Source organism: Pagrus pagrus, assembly GCF_965226575.1.
Source record: "Pagrus pagrus genome assembly, chromosome: 21".
Taxonomy (NCBI): domain Eukaryota; kingdom Metazoa; phylum Chordata; class Actinopteri; order Spariformes; family Sparidae; genus Pagrus; species Pagrus pagrus.
The window spans coordinates 26,184,418-26,206,784 of record NC_140208.1 but is presented as its reverse complement, the minus strand read 5'-3'; the positions used below and the strand labels follow the sequence as shown (position 1 = coordinate 26,206,784).

General features: G+C 39.6%; 1 protein-coding gene across 13 annotated transcripts in view; it reads left to right on the top strand.

Annotated features, from left to right (window-relative positions):
• ryr2a (ryanodine receptor 2a (cardiac)) overlaps nucleotides 1–22,367 on the top strand; it is a 333,069-nt gene that overhangs the window by 236,314 nt on the left and 74,388 nt on the right. For all 13 annotated transcript variants that reach the window (XM_084342544.1, XM_084342552.1, XM_084342553.1 and 10 more), the window contains 21 exons: nucleotides 941–1,001; nucleotides 2,602–2,840; nucleotides 4,120–4,201; nucleotides 4,816–4,946; nucleotides 7,102–7,229; nucleotides 8,447–8,639; nucleotides 8,870–8,952; nucleotides 9,498–9,655; nucleotides 10,530–10,617; nucleotides 11,121–11,213; nucleotides 11,337–11,507; nucleotides 11,980–12,039; nucleotides 12,323–12,457; nucleotides 12,862–12,974; nucleotides 13,839–13,935; nucleotides 14,088–14,194; nucleotides 14,624–14,675; nucleotides 14,806–14,856; nucleotides 14,959–15,058; nucleotides 15,755–15,834; nucleotides 16,605–16,681. In XM_084342544.1, coding sequence (XP_084198670.1) covers nucleotides 941–1,001; nucleotides 2,602–2,840; nucleotides 4,120–4,201; nucleotides 4,816–4,946; nucleotides 7,102–7,229; nucleotides 8,447–8,639; nucleotides 8,870–8,952; nucleotides 9,498–9,655; nucleotides 10,530–10,617; nucleotides 11,121–11,213; nucleotides 11,337–11,507; nucleotides 11,980–12,039; nucleotides 12,323–12,457; nucleotides 12,862–12,974; nucleotides 13,839–13,935; nucleotides 14,088–14,194; nucleotides 14,624–14,675; nucleotides 14,806–14,856; nucleotides 14,959–15,058; nucleotides 15,755–15,834; nucleotides 16,605–16,681 — 2,299 coding nt within the window. The remainder of the gene's footprint in view (nucleotides 1–940; nucleotides 1,002–2,601; nucleotides 2,841–4,119; nucleotides 4,202–4,815; nucleotides 4,947–7,101; nucleotides 7,230–8,446; nucleotides 8,640–8,869; nucleotides 8,953–9,497; nucleotides 9,656–10,529; nucleotides 10,618–11,120; nucleotides 11,214–11,336; nucleotides 11,508–11,979; nucleotides 12,040–12,322; nucleotides 12,458–12,861; nucleotides 12,975–13,838; nucleotides 13,936–14,087; nucleotides 14,195–14,623; nucleotides 14,676–14,805; nucleotides 14,857–14,958; nucleotides 15,059–15,754; nucleotides 15,835–16,604; nucleotides 16,682–22,367) is intronic.

Here is a 22,367-nt window from a genome sequence, read left to right as displayed (position 1 = left end):
TTTGCACATTGCATTGTTTCTTATGTTCCAGCAAGCTGTAGATCAGTTGAAGCATCTGAAATGATTGGCAGGAATGTGTATTGGATTGTAACAAATCAGGAGATCCACATGTACGTGTACAGCACTACAAGTGGTCAAAAACTCCACTGGGTACCGTTTAAAAGTTAAGATCAGATGCTAGGGAATTGATCTAAGTCGATGCTGTGCCTTTGACCATTTACTGAGCAAAATATATATTTGTGCAAGCAATACTGAGGACAGAGTGAAGATCCAAAATTACTGTACATAGGAACTTCTGTCTGCGACACATTATAGAATAAGTTATTCCATAGAGGTTTGCATCTGTTATTGTCGTACAGCGACGTGCTTTTGTGGGACTGAGAGACAGATAGAGGATGAACATGATTAAGAACATCATCAAATAGTGTGTGCATGGATGTTTGTGCAAACATGCATGATATTGTGGGTGTGTGTATACTCATTCTCTGCTCAGCAGCTGTGTGTGGTGTGTATTGCCAATTGTTCAAATTATTCGGGGGCTTCAAAGTCAAAAGATGTTCCACCTCTGCAGACTGAAACAACTGGAAACAGACACATTTAGCAAAATAAAATATATTTATTTTTAATATTTATCAGGCTGTCAGATTATTGCGTTCCAATACTGTTGACAATGTTAAAGGCTTAGAATTAATAAGCTTGTATTACTCACTTATGAATATAAAATGATTTTTATTTTTAAAGGAACATCTTTTTTCTTTTAATATGATACTCTGCTATGTTTTTAAGCACAAACTTCTGAGTCTTAAGATTTCATTTGAAGAGGGCTGTTATGTTGTTTTCGTGTGCTCTAGTACTCGACTATTCATACTCCTGACAGACAGGAACCTCAGTTCCTACTATCAGAGGGTTTTTCTGTCACATCACCCTGTCTACTTTCCAGGTAACAATGCAACATCCATAGTCAACTGTCTGCAGATACTGGGACAAAGCCTGGATGCCAGGTAAGGAAAGACATACACTGTGTGTGTGTGTGTGTGTGTGTGTGTGTGTGTGTGTGTGTGTGTGTTTGTGTGTGTGTGTTAAATGTTAAAGGTAACAATGTTTCCCCTTGGATGGAGCTGTAGCAGCGCAAGGTCATGCGGGCAGAACGTTTTTCTGTACTTTTATGAAGTGTTCCATCTGGGAGATTTCAATTTGATGCTTGCAGCAGAAGGGCCCTTAAATCCTTAGTACCTAAAGGGCGTGTGTGGTGTAATAAGCCAGTCTTTTAAACACATTTGCTTATCTCTGAGGGGAGTCCCAATTATTATGTACCCATATTTTTCATATTTCATATTTTTACCATATTTTATATTTAATAAACAAGCCATTATTTTACTGTGAGCCCTGTCAACCACTGGGTGACCGTTAACATCCACCTGGTGTTACTTATCAGCTAGCAAGCTGTCATTCATTTTTCCGGCGGTCATTTAACCGCAGCAGAGGTGCTTCCTACCCAAAGCATCCCATTATATTTATATTCTCAGCCACACACACACACACACACACACACACACACACCGATGGAACAGCCATCAGGAGCAATTTGGGGTGCAGTATCTTGACCATTCCACCAACCTTTTTATCAGTGGATTACCTGCTCTACTTTCTGAGTCACAGCTGCGCCATGCTGAGCGAGACTAAATAATGTGGCATAACTTGCTACTGTTTCACACAATATATGTACCTTGAGTGCATGGAGAAAGTGAAAATAAGAAGGCTTTTAGTACTACTTATAACATGGCGTAGGGGTAAATGTCTGTCTCTTGTGGCCAAGATGAGTATTACAACAACAAACACTTAAAATTCTGGCAAAACCTTATATTCCCAACTGTTTCACAGATAAAAAAAATTTAAGGAACCACGAACCCTTCGTTTTCACCTTTCACCAGATTTTTTTTCTCACTTGCCCCCTAGGGCTTATGGAATGAATCATTATATAAATGTAGAATATGCACAGATCAAGGAGTGGAAGAAGAAGAAAAGTGGTTCCTTTTCAAGGTTTTGGGATGTTGAATACTCTCAGAGCTGCATTTCCAAAATGTGGCAGATTTCTGACTCTTATCGAAACTGAGGTCCTGGCTCTGTACTGACGTATCAGTATAATTTTTAAAAGGAAATAGCAAGCCAGTAATGTTTACGTGTTATGAAAATGAGAAACTGTTAGCTGTATTCTGGGCTCAGATACATTGAGAGGAATCAGCCTAGAAATGGCGTTTTATATTGACCATTAAAATGTCATGCTTAGGGGCAGAAGAGATAAAAACAAGTCATTTTATTAAAAGTACCGAGCCTGGCTTAAATGTTCGGCTCTTTCTTTGAAAAAGAGTCTGATCCTGACATTTTACCTGTGATATAATATGGTTTGGCTGTTTGTCTGTCTTTGTTTCCTTTTCATTTATATATTATTCACAAGTATGTCATTTGTTTAAATTATTTTCAGGGGCAGTGATCAAGTCATAGAATGTGTGTTTTCTTGCACTTTCTTGCATTAAAATACAGTTGGTCCATCTTGTAAAAACAGTAATGTCAAACCTATCCTATCCTTTCCACATGTATCAGGACAGTGATGAAGACTGGTCTGGAGTCAGTGAAGGCCGCCCTGCGGTCGTTCTTCGACAGTGCAGCAGAAGATCTGGAGAAGACTCAGGAGAACCTGAAGCTGGGTCAGTTCACCCACAGCAGAGAGCAGCCACGAGGTGTCACTCAGATCATCAACTACACCACCTTTGCCCTGCTGCCCGTCCTCTCCTCCCTGTTTGAACACATTGGACAGAACATGTTCGGAGAAGACCTCATATGTGCGTACTGACGTTTGTTGTTCACATTGCAAATGACTGAGGTGAAATCAGAACAGTTAATGTCTTGACATGTTTTCATTTTTAAGGATAATGTCAGATGTACATTTACATTTACATTTACATTTAGGGCATTTAGCAGACTCTTTTGTCCAAAGCGACTTACATGTACATTTGTCACAAGAAAGAAACCACAACATATCACCGTCGATAAAGTAGAAATGAAAAAATAGAAACAATTTTCAAGCCCTCCTCTGCGCAAAGTAGCTGCAAGTACTTAAGTGCTATGATGTAAGTGCTAAGGGTAGGAACATAAAAGTGCTTTTTGGGGGGAGCGGAAGTCATGCTATGCGGGGTCGAGGTGAAGTCTGAACAAGTGAGTCTTGACTCTTTTGCGGAAGATGGCGAGTGACTCTGCTGTCCTGACTTTGGTCGGGGGTTCGTTCCACCACTGGGGCACCAGAACAGAGAAGAGTCGTGACTTCGCTGAGCGACCTTTGTTTGTTTTGTGGTCAGTCACAGGGTTTGGAGGTAGATGGGTGCAGTTCCGTTGACGGCACTGAAGGCCAGCACCATCATCTTGAATCGGATGTGGGCTGCAACAGGAAGCCAGTGGAGGTCACAGAGGAGGGGGGGTCAGCGTTCTGGATAAGCTGCAACGGTTTAGTCGCAGAGGCTGGGAGTCCGGCCAAGAGCGAGTTGCAGTAGTCCAGGCGGTAGATGACCAGCGTTTGAACCAGGAGTTGCGTTGCGTCCTTTGTGAGAAAAAGACCGGATCCTGCGGATGTTGTAGAGGGCAAATCTGCAGGATCGGGCCACCGTGGTGATGTTGGGGGTGCAGGATAGTCCGTCGTCAAGGATTACGCCCAAGTTCCTCGCAGTCGATGAAGGTGCTACCGCGTAGTCCCCGACAGTGACTGACAGGTCCATCCTCGAGGGACACGTTTCCAGAAAGCAAGGTTTGGATAAGGAGCCATTCCACATGACCTGAAAGGTGCGATTTGTCAATTATGATGTGAACCAGGTTAGAGCAGAGTCAGCGATGCCAAGTTCGGTCAGGCTGGGGAGGAGGATTTGGTGGTTGACTGTGTCAAATACAGAGGATAAGTCGAGGAGAATGAGGACTGACAAGTTGGACGAGGCTGGTTGTTTTCATACAACATGAAACTCCTCTTTTATTCTGAAGCAAAACTTTATAATTGTTGTTTGGTTTATTTTGTTTGTTTTTTTTGCTTCCTCAAATGTAAACTGCAGTCAGTTTTGTTTGCCTGTCTTCTTCCAGTGGATGATGTCCAGGTTTCCTGCTACAGAATCCTCAACAGCCTATACTTCCTGGGAACCAACAAAAGCATCTATGTGGAGAGGTACAGTATCCCCAATACGGTACAATACAAGTCAAATTCAGCCTCGGCAAGATGCGGAAAACCTGGGTTGACTTATTGAGCCAATAACCACCTTTGCGTGAAAGTTTAGTGTAACTGTGATTGTCAGAGTAAGTCAATCCTTGCATAAATGCAACATATCCTCGGTATGTTGAACTTGCGTCTTAGTATAGGCCTCAGCTTAAGAACCCCATGTATGTTCTGATGTGCATCTTTCTCCAGCAAGCACTGTATTTGACTGTTGAAAATATTTAAGTTAGAAAGACAGGAAGATATAGCTGCTAAACATTACACGTGCACCACAAGCTACTGCTGGACAGTAGAACATTTAAGTAAAAAATTTAGTATCATTACCAGATATGTACACATTCCTCGTCTAACAGTTATTGTACTGGTAAACAGTTTACAGGAGTCAGCATGTTGTCTTATTGGGACTTTTTTCTCAGTTCGAGGAAGCCCATGCTGAACGTTTTGGTTATTCATTTTGACATTATTTGATTTATTTTAAAAAAGAAATAATTAAATGACTCCTAATGAAAAAAAAAAATGTTTTCCCTCTCCCTCTTCCTCTCCCTCTCCTACTCTACTCTCTCCAGACAGCGTCCAGCATTAGGCAAATGTTTAGCTGCCTTCTCAGCAGCCTTCCCTGTTGCTTTCCTTGAACATCACATCAACAAGTTCAACAGCTTCTCCATCTACAACAGCAAAGGAGCTAAAGACAGAGCAGGTACTGCTCAATGTGATTTTCATTTTTTTTTTTTAATTCTTTTATTTGGGAGGGACAATGCATGCTAATGAACATTTATTCACCAGGAATATAATGTAAGCAAGCCGGAGTGTAGCCAAAGGCTAGTTTCCAATCCGTTGTCCCCAAGTACATTTAAAAACAAACAAAAGACACAACATCGCCACACAGTAATCAAACAAACAGTAATGAGAAACAAACAGACAAGCAAACAGCAACAACAAACAGCTGGACAGCTCATTGCAAAATGTGGGACTGTGGGAGATGTAGAGGTGGACTGGAGGGTTGCAGCAATGCAGAAACCGGGTCATGACTCTTATTGGGGTATATGAGAGTGAGTATATGGGAAGTAAGATAGGGTGGAATTTATAACTTACATTACTGATGCTCAGAAGTCTGGTTTTCCCTTAACCATGATTTCAACGAGGATTTGAAGGTTACCAGGCTTGGGCATTCCCTTATTGAGGGTGGGATACTATTCCATATCACACATCCTTTAACAGACAAGACATTTTGGGCAAAAGATGTCCGTCTGAAAGCGAGTTCACAGTCGCCTCTATCAGTGGCTCTGGTCATATGAGAAGTAGAGCCACGGATAGACTTTTGTATGATAAAGGTGTTTAGTGGAGGGGGTGCCAGGCCATGCAGGACTTTGTAGATGAGACAGGCCGACTTGAAGTTCCTGTGATTGATAAAGCTTAGAAAATTATATTTGTCAAGGATATTGCAATGATGATAGGAGAGGGGTTTTTTGTCCAGGACCTTCAGGGCTTTTTTATAACAAGCTTCAATAGGTCTGACGGTGGATGCACTAGTATAGGACCAGGTGGTGATACAGTAATCAATGTGAGAAAAAATCATGGAGTGTAGGAACGTGAGCGCTGCACTATCTGTCAAGGAGGATCTGATTTATTTGAAGTTATATAGATTAAAGTTAATGGTTTTCACAGTATTTTTAACATGGCTTTTAAATGATAGTGAAGAGTCCAGGGTGACACCAAGGTATTTAAATTCCTTCACCATCAAAAGCTCCTCACCTTTCAGGTAGATTTTAGTAGGTGACAGGTGGGTTGTGGGTTTGGCAAACATCATGCAGACAGTTTTTTTAGTGTTCAGAGATAGGCATGAGATAGTTAACCATTCCTGTATTATGTTTAAGGCAGATGATAGCTTTTGGGCAGCTTCTTGTGAGGTTTTAGCATAGGTTAGGATTACTGTATCATCAGCGTACATCAGGGTGTCGATGTTATTGCAGACATTGGGTAGATCGTTCACATAAAGAGAGAAGAGTAATGGACCAAGGATTGACCCTTGGGGGACCCCTACTGGGCAGAGCAGGTATGGGGATTTTTCACCTGTCACTTGGACACACTGTGTCCTGCTTGACAGGTAGGATTTAACCCAAGCAGTAGCTTGACCAGAAAAGTTAAAGGCAGAAAGTCTGGTTAGCAGAATCTTATGGTCAACAGTGTCGAAAGCCCTTTTAAAATCAATAAAAATAGCACCAACACATGCATACTTGTCAAGATAGAGTTTGACCTTTTCAGTGAAGACACAGACAGCTGTTTCAGTGGAATGGTTAGGGCGGAAACCAAACTGCATGGGGTGTAAATTTCACTCTTTAGCTGCTCTGTGTAGTTGCATTTTACGTACAAGGGTGCTCAATATATACAAGTACTGTAGTAATTATATACCTTGAAAATTGTGTTTACTCTTAATGCAATGCAAGACTCTGTAAATTACTCTGAGATTCAAATTACAGAGTAATATACAGAGTGCTGAGATAACACTACCCATTCCTGACTACTGACAGTCTGGTCTATTTCCATCACCACAACTGGACCCATTAAAGAAAGACGGCTAACACTAGTTGCTCCCACTTTCTTTTTAATAAAAAGAGAAAAAACAGAAAAACACAACACTTGTGTGCAGGAGTTACTGATGGCTCAGCAGGTGATGAAATAAGATGATTGAAAAGTAATGTCTTTAGGCGAGCGTAACTAACCACGTTCTGTGCATGATACAAGTTTAACATTGTCAATATGTTTATAAAGATGTAACAATTAAGTAATAAAGTATGCTTTCACGTTTATATTTATGCTTGTTGTTTGACCACATTTCTCTTTCCACCTCTTAGCTCTAGGTCTTCCAGGGCAGGTTGGAGAGGTGTGTCCTCTCATCCCAAACTTAGAGAAGTCTTTGGAGGAGATCATGGAACTGGCAGAGTCTGGCATGAGATACACTCAGATGCCTCATGTTATGGAGGTGGGATATATAACTAACTTCCTTAAAAATGCATATCAACCATATTTCTGTTGTACCTTTTCCTTCAGGGTGCTCTGATTTCTTCTCAAAATCCTCAATTAAACCTACCATATCAGACTATTATGTTCTACTCAGTACTGTATATCTACAGCTATACCTTTCATAGTGTTAGCGAGTGCCAGGGACACCTCACACATTGTTAATTGAAAATTAGAGATGTTAAGCCTCTGTTCACTGGAAGCAGTAATGCTCCTCCAATGTTTTTATCTGTGTGGGTTAATTGCCAAACTGTCAACAGGAAGCTTTAAAACCCCCCTCAGTTTTTCTTCCTGTCTAATGGTCAATGTTCTTTCTCAAACAGAGAATGGGGGCATGGTTAATAGTCATACATTGTTAGAACCATGGCAACCAGATTGCCGTTCTGGCAAGATCAACATCATTAGCATGGATTAGCATTGGCATCGATATTAGCATGGACAAGCTGCATGAATATAAGCAGGGATAGTGATAACTGTCACTCAAACAGAAGTTCTTCTTGTGTATTGAGCAGGTGCAGAGTTTTTGCAATGTCAAACTGTAACTTCTACTGTACATTTATGAGACAACTTCTCTGCTAAACTTCCCTCTCTGCTCTGGTCGCTAACACAGAAATATAGAAACTATCTGTCCTTCTCTTGCTCGACCACTCACACACTACGCACTGCCCTGTTAGCAACAGCTTCAATTTAGTGACTAAGAATTGAGCAGTTATTTGTCAAAAAATATTCACCAAATAGTATCGCTCATCAACAGTGCCAGGAAATGACTCTGAAATATGATGTTCCTGACATTGACAGCCCAGGATCAATGTCAAAGTTGTTCGCCCAGGAGCGCTGTTATAACCAACCAATCAGGACATTTTTTCTTGCTTCCTTTTTTCTTTTTTCTAATCTACAACCTTCCCTGTGGTTTCCTCTAACCCTAACCTCACTGTCTCAAATGCCAAACCCTAACCTCTGATTGGTTGGTTATAACAGCGCTCCTAGGCAAACAACTTTGACATTGATCCTGGGCTGTTAATTACTTGGTGATATCAGATCATGCCTGAAATATATATATGAAATATAAAAACACCAAAATACACTCGAGGGGGGCTTTAACTGCATCATGACAGGATGTGGAGCAGAGTAATGTCATGATCGTTTAACCTGCAGTATGCGTTTTTCCTTTTTCTGCAGGTGGTGTTGCCAATGTTGTGCAGCTACATGTCTCACTGGTGGGAACACGGACCAGAGAGCAACCCAGACAAAGCTGACAGCTGCTGCACCTCTGTGACCTCTGAACATATGAACACTCTGCTGGGAAACATTCTCAAAATCATCTACAACAACCTGGGAATAGATGAAGGTGCCTGGATGAAAAGACTGGCAGGTAAACATGATATCTCTGTGTGTGTTCCGTATCTGTTACCTGTCATGTTACCTTGAGATGTGTTTCAGAATAGTGATAATGACTTTATTTAAAGAATGCAATTTTTAAAAGTGCATTTAATGTGAAGCTTAATATTTTTGTTTCTATATGTTTGTCAAATAGTTGAATATGTATTGTTCTATGCTTAATCAATATAAAGATAAATTAACCCCATCTCTGTTGCTTTAAAGTATTCTCTCAGCCAATCATCAGCAAAGCCAAAGCCCAGCTTCTCAAGACCCACTTCCTGCCTCTGATGGAGAAACTCAAAAAAGTATGTCTGGTCATTTTATTATTTATTATAAATTGTTTTGTAGCTCATCAGAATATAGGTGGACTCAGAAGCAATGTGTTAAAGGATTTCACATTAAGTTTGTCATTTGTCATAATGCAGTGTTCTTAATCTTTAAATATTTCAATCATATTCACACAGGTTCAGGTGAAAATTAGCCTAAAATACTGCTAAATACAGTGTTAGGGTAAGTCACTGTGAAGATGTGACTGTTTACATTGACGTGTTATTTTAAATGATTTAGTTTCCTCTGCCAGCAAAACAAAATAACTGCTTGGACTTTCATCTACTCTTTTCCCAAAATTTAATAGCAGCCCCTTTGCACCAGTTTCCACAAATTTGTCTACTATGGTTTTCTCTCCTGAGTGAACTGATAATCTACTAAGCTTTCATTCTAGATTACAATGTCCTATAACATTCATACAAAATTAAAAGTATGATTATAATACTGCTACTTCAGTTAAGATCACAATATATTTGGTATTTAGATTATGAGAAATCAATCAATCTATCAATGTGTCCTGTAGAAAGCAGCAGTTGTGCTAATGGATGAGGAACACAGCAAGGCAGAGGGAAGGGGTGAGATGTCAGAGACAGAGCTCCTCATCATGGACCAGTTCACCATACTGGTCAGAGACCTGTATGCCTTCTACCCTCTCCTCATAAGATTTGTGGACTACAACAGGTACACTGCTCTAATTGAATGGTTAACCATGCTATACCATCCCATCCCATACCATCCCATACCATACCATGACCTACAAAATGACAAATGAATTACATAATGTGATATATGCCCGTCCAGTAGATGCTTAAAGTTGTCCTGTTTAGTTTCCTTGTGAGCAAACAAAAGTTATGTTGACATTCGTGTTACTAAACAAAATACATGTTTGTGTCCTTGAACTCTGAAAGGTTTATCAAGTGCATATTCTTCCTAATTAAACATTTGCAAAGTAGATTTCAAATCTTGTATTGTTTACATCCATGTTTACTAGCTTGCAGTCTTCTTCTTCCCTGCCTTTGTTGTCACAGTAATGCATATCTTGGCTTGTTATCACCATTAGTTAATTAGTACATTAGTGTGACACAATTAGTCACAGTGTAATATGTCACCAAATTGCATGTGATTAACAAAACAGGGACCCATTTGTATGGGCCACTTCATTTCATTCAGTTTCTGAAGCGCTTATGGGCGGGGATAAAGGGGGCGGCGGACGCAGCCAGAGAGTGAAGTACAGGTGATATCTGATTGTATTGATTGCCTTTTGTTCAGACTCAGCGGGAGCGTCACGCCACACCTTTTGATCATGAGTTAAAAACATTTTGAGATGTAAAGAATCGTATGAAATAAAAGAAATAACTGAGACAGAAGCAATGACTTTTTGGTTTGTGGACACGCATCGAAGGTCAGACTCCCGCTGACTAGTGTCACCTAATTTGCTTTGAAGGTGCCGCTACACCATTCATCAAACAGCTCTGTAGCACTACTTGAGGTCTAAAACTACACAGGGAACACTTACTGGTGCCATTATCACTAAACTGCCTTGATATACTGACAGGGCCAGATGGCTGAAGGAGTCCAACCCGGAGGCTGAGGAGCTGTTCCGCATGGTAGCCGAGGTTTTCATCTTCTGGGCCAAGTCTCATGTAAGAAAATCATTTAGTAGAATGTAAAGTGAGCGGTAAAATGTGACAGTGAGCGGTAAACAACTGAGCATGATAGAAGATAGCTCTGACAATGCTAACATTCTGATGTTCAGCTGGTATGCTTTTCACTCATAGCTTAGTATGTTAGCATGCTAGCATTTGCAAGAAAAAAAGAGTGCACAGGTGTGTATTCTCTTCATGTCTGTGACATACTCTACATCTACAGACAGTAAAACTGTAGCGTGGCACTGGTGTGATGTTGATGTCTGTTGACCTATCTACAGGTCATTTTCAGGTCTATTTTTGCTGAGAACCGCTCGCATGTCATGGTAAAAATAGACGAGACTCTGAATCACTAGATGACACACCACTGCTGGACATACGTGTGAGCCACGCTACTCACTGTGTCTGCTCTAACCTGTTAACATGGATGCTGAAATAAGAGCAAGAGCTCATAACAATATAACCATGGAGTGATGAATAATGAGTGTTTTCATCTCTAGAACTTCAAGAGAGAAGAACAGAACTTTGTGGTCCAGAATGAGATCAACAACATGTCCTTCCTCATCACTGACACCAAGTGTAAGATGTCAAAGGTATTGACAAATGTATAGAAGGGGTGTGGAGTGAATCTAGTTCTGCATAAGGAGGTACACAACATGAAACTTAATCAATACTTGTGTGTATGTCTTGTATTTTGATGTTTACCTTTGCCTCAGGGAATAGTGTCAGACCAGGAGAGGAAGAAAATGAAGAGAAAGGGAGATCGATATTCGATGCAGACGAGTCTGATTGTTGCAACTCTGAAGCGCCTGCTGCCTGTTGGACTCAACATCTGTGCCCCTGGAGAACAAGAGCTCATCGCACTGGCTAAGAACCGCTTCACCCAGGTAGGAAAACTGCTTCCACATAATAAAAAATGATCTATTGTATGAGACATCCATATGACAAGGGGCTATATGAACTACTTGACTTGATAGTTTTATTAATCTTTATTAACGATACATGAACTTTCACTCACTTTAGGTGAAATGCTTACTTTAAATTTCAAGTAGCATCATTTCCCAACACAAATTAATTGATGTGAAATAAATTAATACAGAAACACTTCAATTTACAAGTCGAGTACCCATTGAATACATGCAAACAGTTGATTATTGGCAATAAGCCTATAGAAAATCTACATTAACAGTACAATGAATCCTTCAGTCAGGATCACAATACTGTGACTGCTAATTAGAGTTTTAAATTATCTTTTCCATTTGCTTACTATATATTTGCTGTTGTTTTATGTCATTCAGGACCTTTTATTGAATGGTTATATTTGTCTCACAATGGACCATGCATTTAATCTCTCAACAGAAAGATACAGAGGATGAAGTTCGAGAGATCATCAGGAACAATCTCCATTTACAGGGAAAGGTAAGAAAACTTTCAGCTTGTAATTAACCTACAGTCAATGTACAGCAAGTACATTTGGAGTAAACTATAGATGACCTCATGCCTTATATTTAAACTATAGAGAAGTTTAAAGGTTTTGTAGCGGACAGTCTGTATGATAACCAACCAGATCCAACATATGGTTATCTATCTAGCTCAAATCCATACATATAAACCAAGTCTTAAATAGTGGTGCACAGCCTCAATATACATTTTAGTACCTGTCCTCTAAGTGTTTGACTGTATGTGTGTGTGTCTTTTACAGCTGGAGGACCCAGCTATTCGTTGGCAGATGGCTCTGTACAGAGACCTCCCAAACCACTATGAGGACACCTCCGACCCAGAAAAGACTGTAGAGAGAGTCCTTGACATCGCTCATGTCCTCTTCCACCTAGACCAGGTGTGTGTGTGTGTGTGTGTGTGTGTGTGTGTGTGTGTGCGTGCGCGTGCGCGTGCGTGCGTGCGTGCATGTGTTGTGTTATAAGTAGAATAGACAACACAGGACAAAAGACATTTGGAACATTGTATTTCATTAATTGTGGGAGTACAGGCAATGGGAATTATACCTATTATATCTCCAGTTCTGTAAGGTTATTTCAAGGTTTATTTAACTGTTATTCGACAACACAGGGTTGTGCAACAAAATGTAAGTTTCATGGTGGAGTGTTGATGATGGATTGAGGAGTTAAAGTTGCCCCCAAAATAGACATAAGCATGTTTGTTCCCTAAAAGACTAGAGATTTGGGCTTTGTGGCCTCCAGTTGGTGAGTCTTCCGTACCGAGTGGTTCAGTGTGTGTGTTTAGGTTGAACATCCTCAGCGCAGCAAGAAGGCTGTGTGGCACAAACTGCTGTCCAAACAGAGGAAGAGAGCAGTGGTTGCTTGCTTCAGGATGGCACCACTCTATAACTTACCTAGGTAAGTTATGCAAACACACACATCAATGCACACATGCAGGATATACAGAGTGTGTACTGGGGCCAGATGCATAAAACACTCATTCATGACTAAAAGTGTGTTTATGCATCTAGACAGAAATATGCATACACAGCTCAGTCATTGTGAAAACAAGAGCACTTGCATGAGCTTCATTTCCACTACCGCAATTATCCATGAAGGGATGTAGAAAAATGCCCATAAACATGCCTGCTCCTCAACTCATCAAACTTGTCAATTAGACGAACAGCAAAGAACAAAAACTACTACTGACTGTGTTTCATCAATGAGGTTCTCCAACAGCATCAGAACAGCTGTCATTATCTGTGACCGTAACGCACAGCTGTGGCTATTTACAGTTCTCGCACATGTACCTGTAAACCCTGATCACCGTAAAATCTCGATAATCACTGTTGTTAGACCTCATATTAAAACAGACTTGAAAATGAAAAGATCAATAACAATAAAGTAATGGCTCCAATGTAAATAAAAAGAATGATAAAATTCAGTTTATGAATGTGCCTTCGATGTGACATTTTGCGGACTGAATGATAATACCTAACACGATTAGCAAACAGCCTAAACGATGCTGTAGTCGAAGTGTCTTACTTTATATTTTATGTCCACTTCATTGTTTCACCTGCAGTTGTGTCTAGGAAAACATGTATACACTGGTCCAAAGTATGTGTGAGGAACACATATTCTTACCACACATTCTGTTTGTTTTTGCATACACATCTTTTATACATCTGGCACCCTGGTGTATGATAGAAAAAAAAAAAAGGCATGAAAATATGAACATTTCATTAATATTACTACGTTTTTATTGTTTCTCCCCCAAACTAGGCACCGGGCTGTGAACTTGTTCCTGCAGGGCTATGAGAAGTCCTGGATTGAGGCAGAGGAACACTACTTTGAAGATAAACTCATAGAGGACCTCGCTGTAAGTTTATTTTAAGATAGATGTAAGACAAGTGGAAATATTTTGACTCTTGGTAGAATCTCTTCTGCTCCAAGGTATAAGTCCATAAGGCTGCTGTTTTTTTCAGTGTGTATCATATGTCTCATATAAATGTGAATTTGTGTGTGTTTCAGAAACCAGGGGAACAGGAACCATCTGAGGAAGAGGAAGGGGTGAATCACATTGATCCACTGCATCAGCTCATTCAGCTGTTTAGCAGAACAGCCCTCACAGAAAAGTGGTGGGTTCTCAGACATATTATGTGAGATACAAGGTTCTCCCAAATATGAGGTATTTTCTGCTCCAACATAATTGAGTTGATATTTTGACAAACAACTGTCTACTTACACATCTAGTAAAAAAAAGGGCTATCCTTCTATCAGGCCCCAGTCTGATTTGCTAGATGTTTAACTCCCTTCACAGATCCCGTGTTTATCTCTGTTCTTTGCTGTTCCACACTGGGCTGATTCAGTTTGCAGTTGGCTTTTGTACTTCCAGTCGGCATATTTTGAACAAGCAAAAAGAGCTTAAAGTGGATTAAAGTTGTATCCAGCTGCGTAATTTTTCAGTGGCATCAACAGTACCAGTGGGACCCCTCACATTAGAGAGCAGAGTAGTTTGAGTCAATCCTGCAATAAAAGTCTCTTAATGTGTGTGTTTCCTGTTGTAGTAAACTGGATGAGGATAATCTCTACATGGCCTATGCTGACATCATGGCTAAGGTACCAGCTACGAAATACCAGTACTAGCAACCATCTCATTGCTTAAAAGTGAATTAGCTTGATTTTGCTTTATATTATTCCTCTGCTGTCCACAAATGACTCTCTTCTATATCACTCTTTGCTCTCTCAGAGTTGCCATGATGAAGAGGACGAAGATGGAGAAGAAGTGAAGAGTTTTGAAGTAGGTGATCAGTCACTCCGTCTGTCTGTTAGCCCCTATGATGGTCTTGCCTATAAACTTGTGTATGCTGCTGCCTGTTCATGTCCTGTTTCACATGAATAGGAGAAGGAGATGGAGAAGCAGAAGCTGTTGTATCAACAGGCTCGACTGCATGACCGTGGAGCTGCTGAGATGGTGCTTCAAACCATCAGTGCTAGCAAAGGTAGATTTCATTTACTGAAGGCCCCGCCTCCCACATCCTACAACACTACAATAGACCATAAGTACTAGAAGACTACTAGTTGATTGAACGTGCTTATAGTTAATGTCTTTGGCCCTTTCTGCTTTCACATCTAGTTGCATGTTCTTGTTTCCATTCACATGCAATTGTCAAACAACACAGACACACCACCCTCGTCTGATCCACTACACGCTTGCTGGCGTTGTTCACTGGAAACCCCAAAATTTCCCACACAGCTGATTTGAATTAAGCAGGGGACCTGTATCTAGCTCCTATGTCCTCCAGTTGAACAAGCCATATCTGCCATATTTACTCACTGTGTCTTCTACTTTATCTTATCTTCTGCATTTGTTGTTTAATGGTAGTTGGCAAACAGGTTTTAGGTGCACTGTTTAGGTTTTACTGCCACTGTCTGGATCTGAGTGTGGATCAGAATGGTTATGCTCTCACCATTGTGACTGATTTAGTCAGACAGATTCTTCATATGACAAACACGTTTACCTTGACAGTTCGAAATGAATACATGGTATACCGTTAAACCCCTAGTCAGTGTCCATTAATGATACACTATACAAACTGCTAACACAACTTTTACAAATATAACAGAAAAAATGGTACTGGTAATGACAGATAAAAGACTAATGTCCAGTTGTTGTCTCTGTGTTGTTCCCTCACCAGGTGAGATGGGTCCCATGGTTGCCTCTACTCTGAAGCTGGGCATAGCTATTCTCAATGGAGGAAACTCTACTGTACAGCAGGTATTTCAGCGTTCAGCCACCTCAGTTTCTGTCATGTACTTGGCCAGTTTTATTATGAGTATAACATTGTTACTCTTTGCAGTGTATTTAAAAGGCACGGGAACACCTGCAAATTTGAATACAGTCTAACAATATAACTGCTCTGCTGGATTGTTTACTTTTATGAAGCCTAAAATACTCAGTTTTTGTTGACACTGTCAGAGTGAAGTTCATTAAATGTCTGTGCTTTAGCATTGATGTCATAGTTAGCGATATTATTATACTAATATTATTCTAATATTCTGCCACTCTGTTGTGCAACCCCAATCCCTCAAAAGTTTTGGACCAGGTGCTGGATTGTGGGTGCACAACTGACCCATCCTAAATGATCGAAACATATACTTAATTTCAAACTTTATTTTTGATTAATAAAATTAACATTTAAATACTCAAATCAGACTAGGAAAACATTGCCTTCTCTATTTTACAAGTTAACACAAACTGAACATTATGAACTTCATGAATATGGATATTATGACAGGGCTGTTGTCACTGACTGAAAGGCAGCATTTATACAATATGTATAATCTGATATCATAGTTTGGTGTTGCTCCAGGATCATAATAATAAATGTTGCTCCAAGACCATCATGGAAACTATCATGTTTTTTGTAATACACCACACTATATATGCAGTCCAATCCAGTATTACTGTGAAGTGTATTGTGTTTGTCAAAGAGGTTCTCTTTCCCATGTTTATTCCACTGTGGTCCGTCTTTGTCTCTTTGACAGAAAATGTTGGATTATCTGAAAGAAAAGAAGGATGTGGGCTTTTTTCAAAGTCTGGCTGGTTTGATGCAATCATGCAGGTAACTACATACTCTTCCTGCCTCAGAAATGAAACAAATATACTGTCAAGTGTTCATGCCACAGCTGGGTTAGACAATGGGTTCTGACAGTGTGTGGACAGGCTCCCTCAAAGAGCCATCAGTTTATTTAACTAAAAGGTGTTGAATATAGATTTAAAAGAAACAACATTCACAAATATAGTGAGTATGTTTACACTACTCAAATGGATATTGGGATTTATTCTGTACATATCTGAATTTTTATTTTGTGTTTTGTGAATATACTTGGTTCTATGGTACCTATGCCTCCCAATACCTTGCCGTCTGTCATTCCTGCCAAAGCCAGATGGCGCTCCTGCTCAGTCAGCTTACATCAGTTGACCATGACTTTTGCTTTCAAATGGCTGCAATGGACACTCACTCATTATCCAGTGCTTTATATTGCCACAAACAAACATTTTTGCTTAGTAACAGCTATTTGTGTGAGTTTTGAGTTTGACCCCTTTTTCGAATTATAGGCCCACAACTGTGCTGAAGTGGGCAAAATGTATGCACCCACATCCCGATATCCCCAACTAAATTTGAGAAGTGTACATTCACACTTGTAGTAGTATGTAGTTGGCAGGAATTCTGACTTCGAGCAGAGTTCCATTGTACTCTTTCTAGAAGGAGGCCTGAAATTTTCAAGGTTCGAGTTTTTTTCTGGAATGCAGCATAAAAGCAACAGGAAGCATAAAAGCAACAGGAAGTCAGCCAATGTGCCAGTTTTTATAATTAGCAAAAGAAAGACCCAAATGCAAAGTCCAAGCAGGCAGGTAGAAGTAACAAACAGTCAGCTTTATTAACAAACTTGTTTTTAATTTAAAAAAAAAAATTATATAAAAAAAAAATAATAACAATTTTATTTTTGAATCCTAAAAACACTAAAGGGCAGGCAACAAAAGCAGCTGATGAAAATCAAATAAAAAACTAATGAGAAATACAAAAACTAGCCACAAGGACAGAAGCAGGAACACTGAAGATAAAATGGGAGCAAGCACAGGACTGGGAATGTGATGTAGGATCGCAGACAAATGGAGGAAGAGAGAGTGAAAAACACACTAAAATACACTAGGGAGGGACGACTAATAAGGGGCAGGTGAAACTAATAGGGCAATCAAAAAGGCAGGAAAAACTGAATGACTATGGAGCTAAATCAGGGTCAAAAGGTTTGTACTTGAAAAAGTAAAATTTGAAACTGATATTTTAAGTTTTGATCTTGAATTTTGAAAAATACATCAGCGTATTCAAAATAAAAATAAATGTACAAAAAGTTTTTTCAGGTTAAAAATAACTATGATCAACTCTGGTAATTCTTTTGAATAAATCATTTATTTTCATTTTTCACTTTCATATGTTTTGATATTTGAGATCCTATTTCTTTCAGTTGCATGTTTTATCTTTTCAGATTCAGATAGTAGTTTTTTTACAGTTTCAAATCTTTTTTTCAGTTTCAGACTTTTGACCCTGATCTAGCGTGGGGGGCGTGGCATCAACTGAGAGGGGTGTGGAATCATGACAGACAGCTTAACCGAAAGGCTACAGACCTTCCCCCATCATGTTGCCTTCAGGGAACGTAGGATCTAAAACGATTCGGCTACGCCACATGAATGGCAGTGAAAAAACTGCTGTCAGTGGCAAACTTTCATTTGCACACCATGCACAAATATCCTGCACGGCTAAAACTTTTAATTTCCAAGGCTGTTTAGATGTGAGATGTGGAAGCTGTTTTAGACAGTACTGAGGACCAATTGTAGTACAGGAGCGACACAATCACGCCAGATTGTACTGAAATGTCCGACAAGTAGCATTGGACCCAGCACACAGGTGAGAAAAGTAAGGTTGGGAAATTGTGATAAATATCAAAATAAGAGGTCGTTTTGTGGTTTTTTCAGCACCCCATGCATTCCTGCAACCACAAAACAGCACTACCTTTATTCAAATTAACAGCATTATCTGTGTTTTTCACGCAGTATAGGCTAACGTTACTACCTACTCCTGCGTTAGCAGCTACTCGATGCTAACATTAGCCCTATGCTTAACCTCTAGCTTTGACAATTCACCACTTAAAAGATGTAAGAAACATTGTATGTTGTTACAAAACGACCTCTCATTTTGATATTTATCATGTTTTCCTAACCTTACTTTTCTCACCTGTGTGCTGGGTCCAGCAGGTGAGCCAGCAGAACCGGACGTCATTGCCAGCGGACACTGCGAGGCATTCACAGTGCTACGTGGAAATCGGACATTTCATTACTTAAAGTGTTGGTGTCTGTGCACAATCTGGCGTGATTTTGTTGCTCCTGTACTACAATTGGTCCTCAGTACTGTCTAAAACAGCTTCCACATCTCAAATCTACACAGCCTTGGAAATTAAAACAGTTTTAGCCGTGCATGATATTCGTGCATGGTGTGCAAATGGAAGTTTGTCACTGACAGCAGTTTTTTCACTGCCAATCATGTGGCATAGGCGAATCGTGTTAGATCCTACGTTCCCTGAAGGCAGAAGGTCTGTAGCCTTTTGGTTAAGCTGTCTGTCATGATTCCACACCCCTCTCAGTTGATGCCACGCCCCCCACGCTAGATCAGGGTCAAAAGTCTGAAACTGAAAAAGCAAGATCTGAAACTGAAAAAGCAAGATCTGAAACTGTAAAAAAAGATCTCAAACTGAAAAAAAGATCTGAAACTGTCAAAAAAACTACTATCTGAATCTGAAAAGATAAAACATGCAACTGAAAGAAATAGGATCCCAAACATCAAAACATATGAAAGTGAAAAATGAAAATAAATGATTTATTCAAAAGAATTACCAGAGTTGATCATAATTATTTTTAACCTGAAAAAACTTTTTGTACATTTATTTTTATTTTGAATACGTTGATGTATTTTTCAGAATTCGAGATCAAAACTTGAAATTTCAGTTTCAAATTTTACTTTTTCAAGTACAAAACGTTTGACCCTGATTTAGCTCCATAAATGACTGGATGACTGGATGTGTAAAGCAAAACATGACACACAAGCAGAATCTTCCAACATAAAACAGGAAACAACTAGACTTAAAGCCAGTGCTTAAACTTACGACGGATTTCCGTCATTCAAACGTAACAGAGGCGACTTGTGAGACCAATGTAGATCGGAGAACTGTTGGCTGATTTTTATTGACAGATTGTCACACTCTACAGCCAATTGTATCGTTAACAGCGTGTGCGCGCCCGACCATGTTGAGATCCCGCACTGTGTGGGTCTCTACACTGTCATTGGTCGGGCGCGCACACTCTACAGCCAATTGTATCGTTAACAGCGTGTGCGCGCCCGACCAATGACAGTGTAGAGACCCACACAGTGCGGGATCTCAACATGGAGCAGCGCTAAAGTTTAGCTGCTTAGCTAGCAAGGACTCGTCGCGCTGCTATGATATCAGTTGAGTTTAGTCAGCACGTGAGAACTCGTTTGACATGGAGAGTCTCCGGTTGTGTGCTACATGTGTGAAATAACAACTATAGTCTGGATATTGTCTGGAGTGTATCTGTGTAAACGGCTTCATTCAGCGTCTCTCCCTCCCCTCTGGCCCTTGTAGCTCAATGCTTAAATCTTGTATTATAACATATAGAACAAAGCCTCAGAGCTTCTTTGATTATTAACAGTATGTTACTGATGACAGAAAGGTGATAACTCGCCATCAGACTGACAAGGCTGCAAAAGTTGCTGTTTGTATGATGTATTTTTCTGTTCAACGATAAGAGGCTCACTTTAAACAATATTATTGATAATAATAATTAATGATAATGATAATGAGAAGAAGTAGAAAAATAGCGTACTGAAAAGTTCTGTAGATGGTTGATTATTTGAAAGAGTAAAACTTGAGAGAAGCTTGGCAAAACAAAGGCACAGATTGATTTCATAGATTGAAAATAACATTGAAAAGACAAAAAACATTTTAAGTGTGAATAGAACAGCTGTTCAGATCATCCTCCTGTAAAACACTGTTGGTCAAATATTTAAACTTGATGTCTGCATTAGAGAACATGGTGTGGGGTGAGGCTGTAAATCTTATCTTATTTTTTTAGCACATGTCAAGTAAAATGCCCTGTAACATGTTTCACAAATTACAAATTGGGAATATGACTTGGCTACAGCTCGAAGAAACATTTCAGTCAAAAGATTTTATTTTGCTTTTATCCATGTTTAAAACACCAAGCACTGGATTCTGTCAGAAATTCTGAGTCATAACTCAGTCAAGTCTGAACTTATTGTGGCTTATACTTAATGAGAATTATCTCTGCTGTCCCACACAAATGGATCTGTTTAGAAATGGTAGAAAAAGAGATGCTTTTTATAGCTAACCTGAGAATCATCCCGTTTTTTAGCTACTTCAGTAACAAAGTAAGTTAGTGAGAGCTTTCTGTACTGTCCACCAATACATGCCAGCAGGAACTGCTAAACTGCTAACTGCTAAACTGCTAATTTGGCATTTTTTCCTTATTACTTACAAAGACAGGGTTAACATTTTGGGAAACACCTTTCCCACCTTTCAGAAACACCTTTTCAGTAATAAATGTTGAACACTTAGTGTTTTTGTCCAGCCCTGACTTTCTTAGTCCAATTCTAAATTGCTTTAGCAATTATTTTTATTGGTAATGGTTCATCAAGCTAAATGTTTTCCAGAATGTGCTGAAAACTTTGGTGGTCATAGTTGGATTATGGTGTTAAACTCAAGCCACTGCTACGTCTGTTCATACACAAACATCAATCCAGTGACACTGAAGTCATAGAACATTCACAAAAAATGCAAATGAGCCTTCCTTTATAAGGAGACAACTCAGCTTTATCTTTGGATTCATCATTCAGTTCCGTTTGGTCATTAGTTTTTACTAACAAACGTACGCCAACACCATTATTTATTTTGCAATATGCTGAATAGCATTGGCTCAGGTATAGGCTGGAATGGGTAATACAGAAGGCTGAATAGGCTGAATCTGCAATGTCTCAGTAAGGTGTTGGTCTTATTTGTAACAGCACGACCTCAGTATTTTGGCCAAGAAAAGGTTTTTAGGGTCCGGGCAGCTAAGCTGCCAAGAACCTGTGTATTCCTAGGAATTCTTTCTTTCTTTCTTTCTTCTTCTTCCGAGGAAGTCATACTTCCCATGGGCGAAAACTCACCAAACCTTACAGAAATGTCCGGCCCCATGCCAGATTTACTTAATTCCAAGGACATGTCAATATTCCTCCTGGGGGGGGCACGATAAGCGTTTAAATTTAAAAACTTTAAAAATACCTACAAAATCAACAGTACATGCTACAGTTTTGAAACTTTCACCAAACTGTAGCCCCAATACTGCTGAAACTTTAGTCCACTTAAACTCATTACAAATTATGAAGTCCATCACTCAGTTTTTTTCAAAACCTGTAAAACTTATAAAACCTATCTCCTCCCACAATTTTTGCCCAATTGTCACCAAACTTGCTAGAGAGCATCTTCAGACCGTCCTCCACAAAACTTGTTTCTCGGATTTTTGATTTATCAAAAATTAAGCCTACAGTGCATCAAAATGTTTGACTGTAAACAGTACTGTAAACATATACTATCAAATTCTTGCTAAATACATTTTCAATCTTCCTGAAAAAAATTGAGAATATTTTGCAGTCATGGTTGATGGAGTTTGGCAAA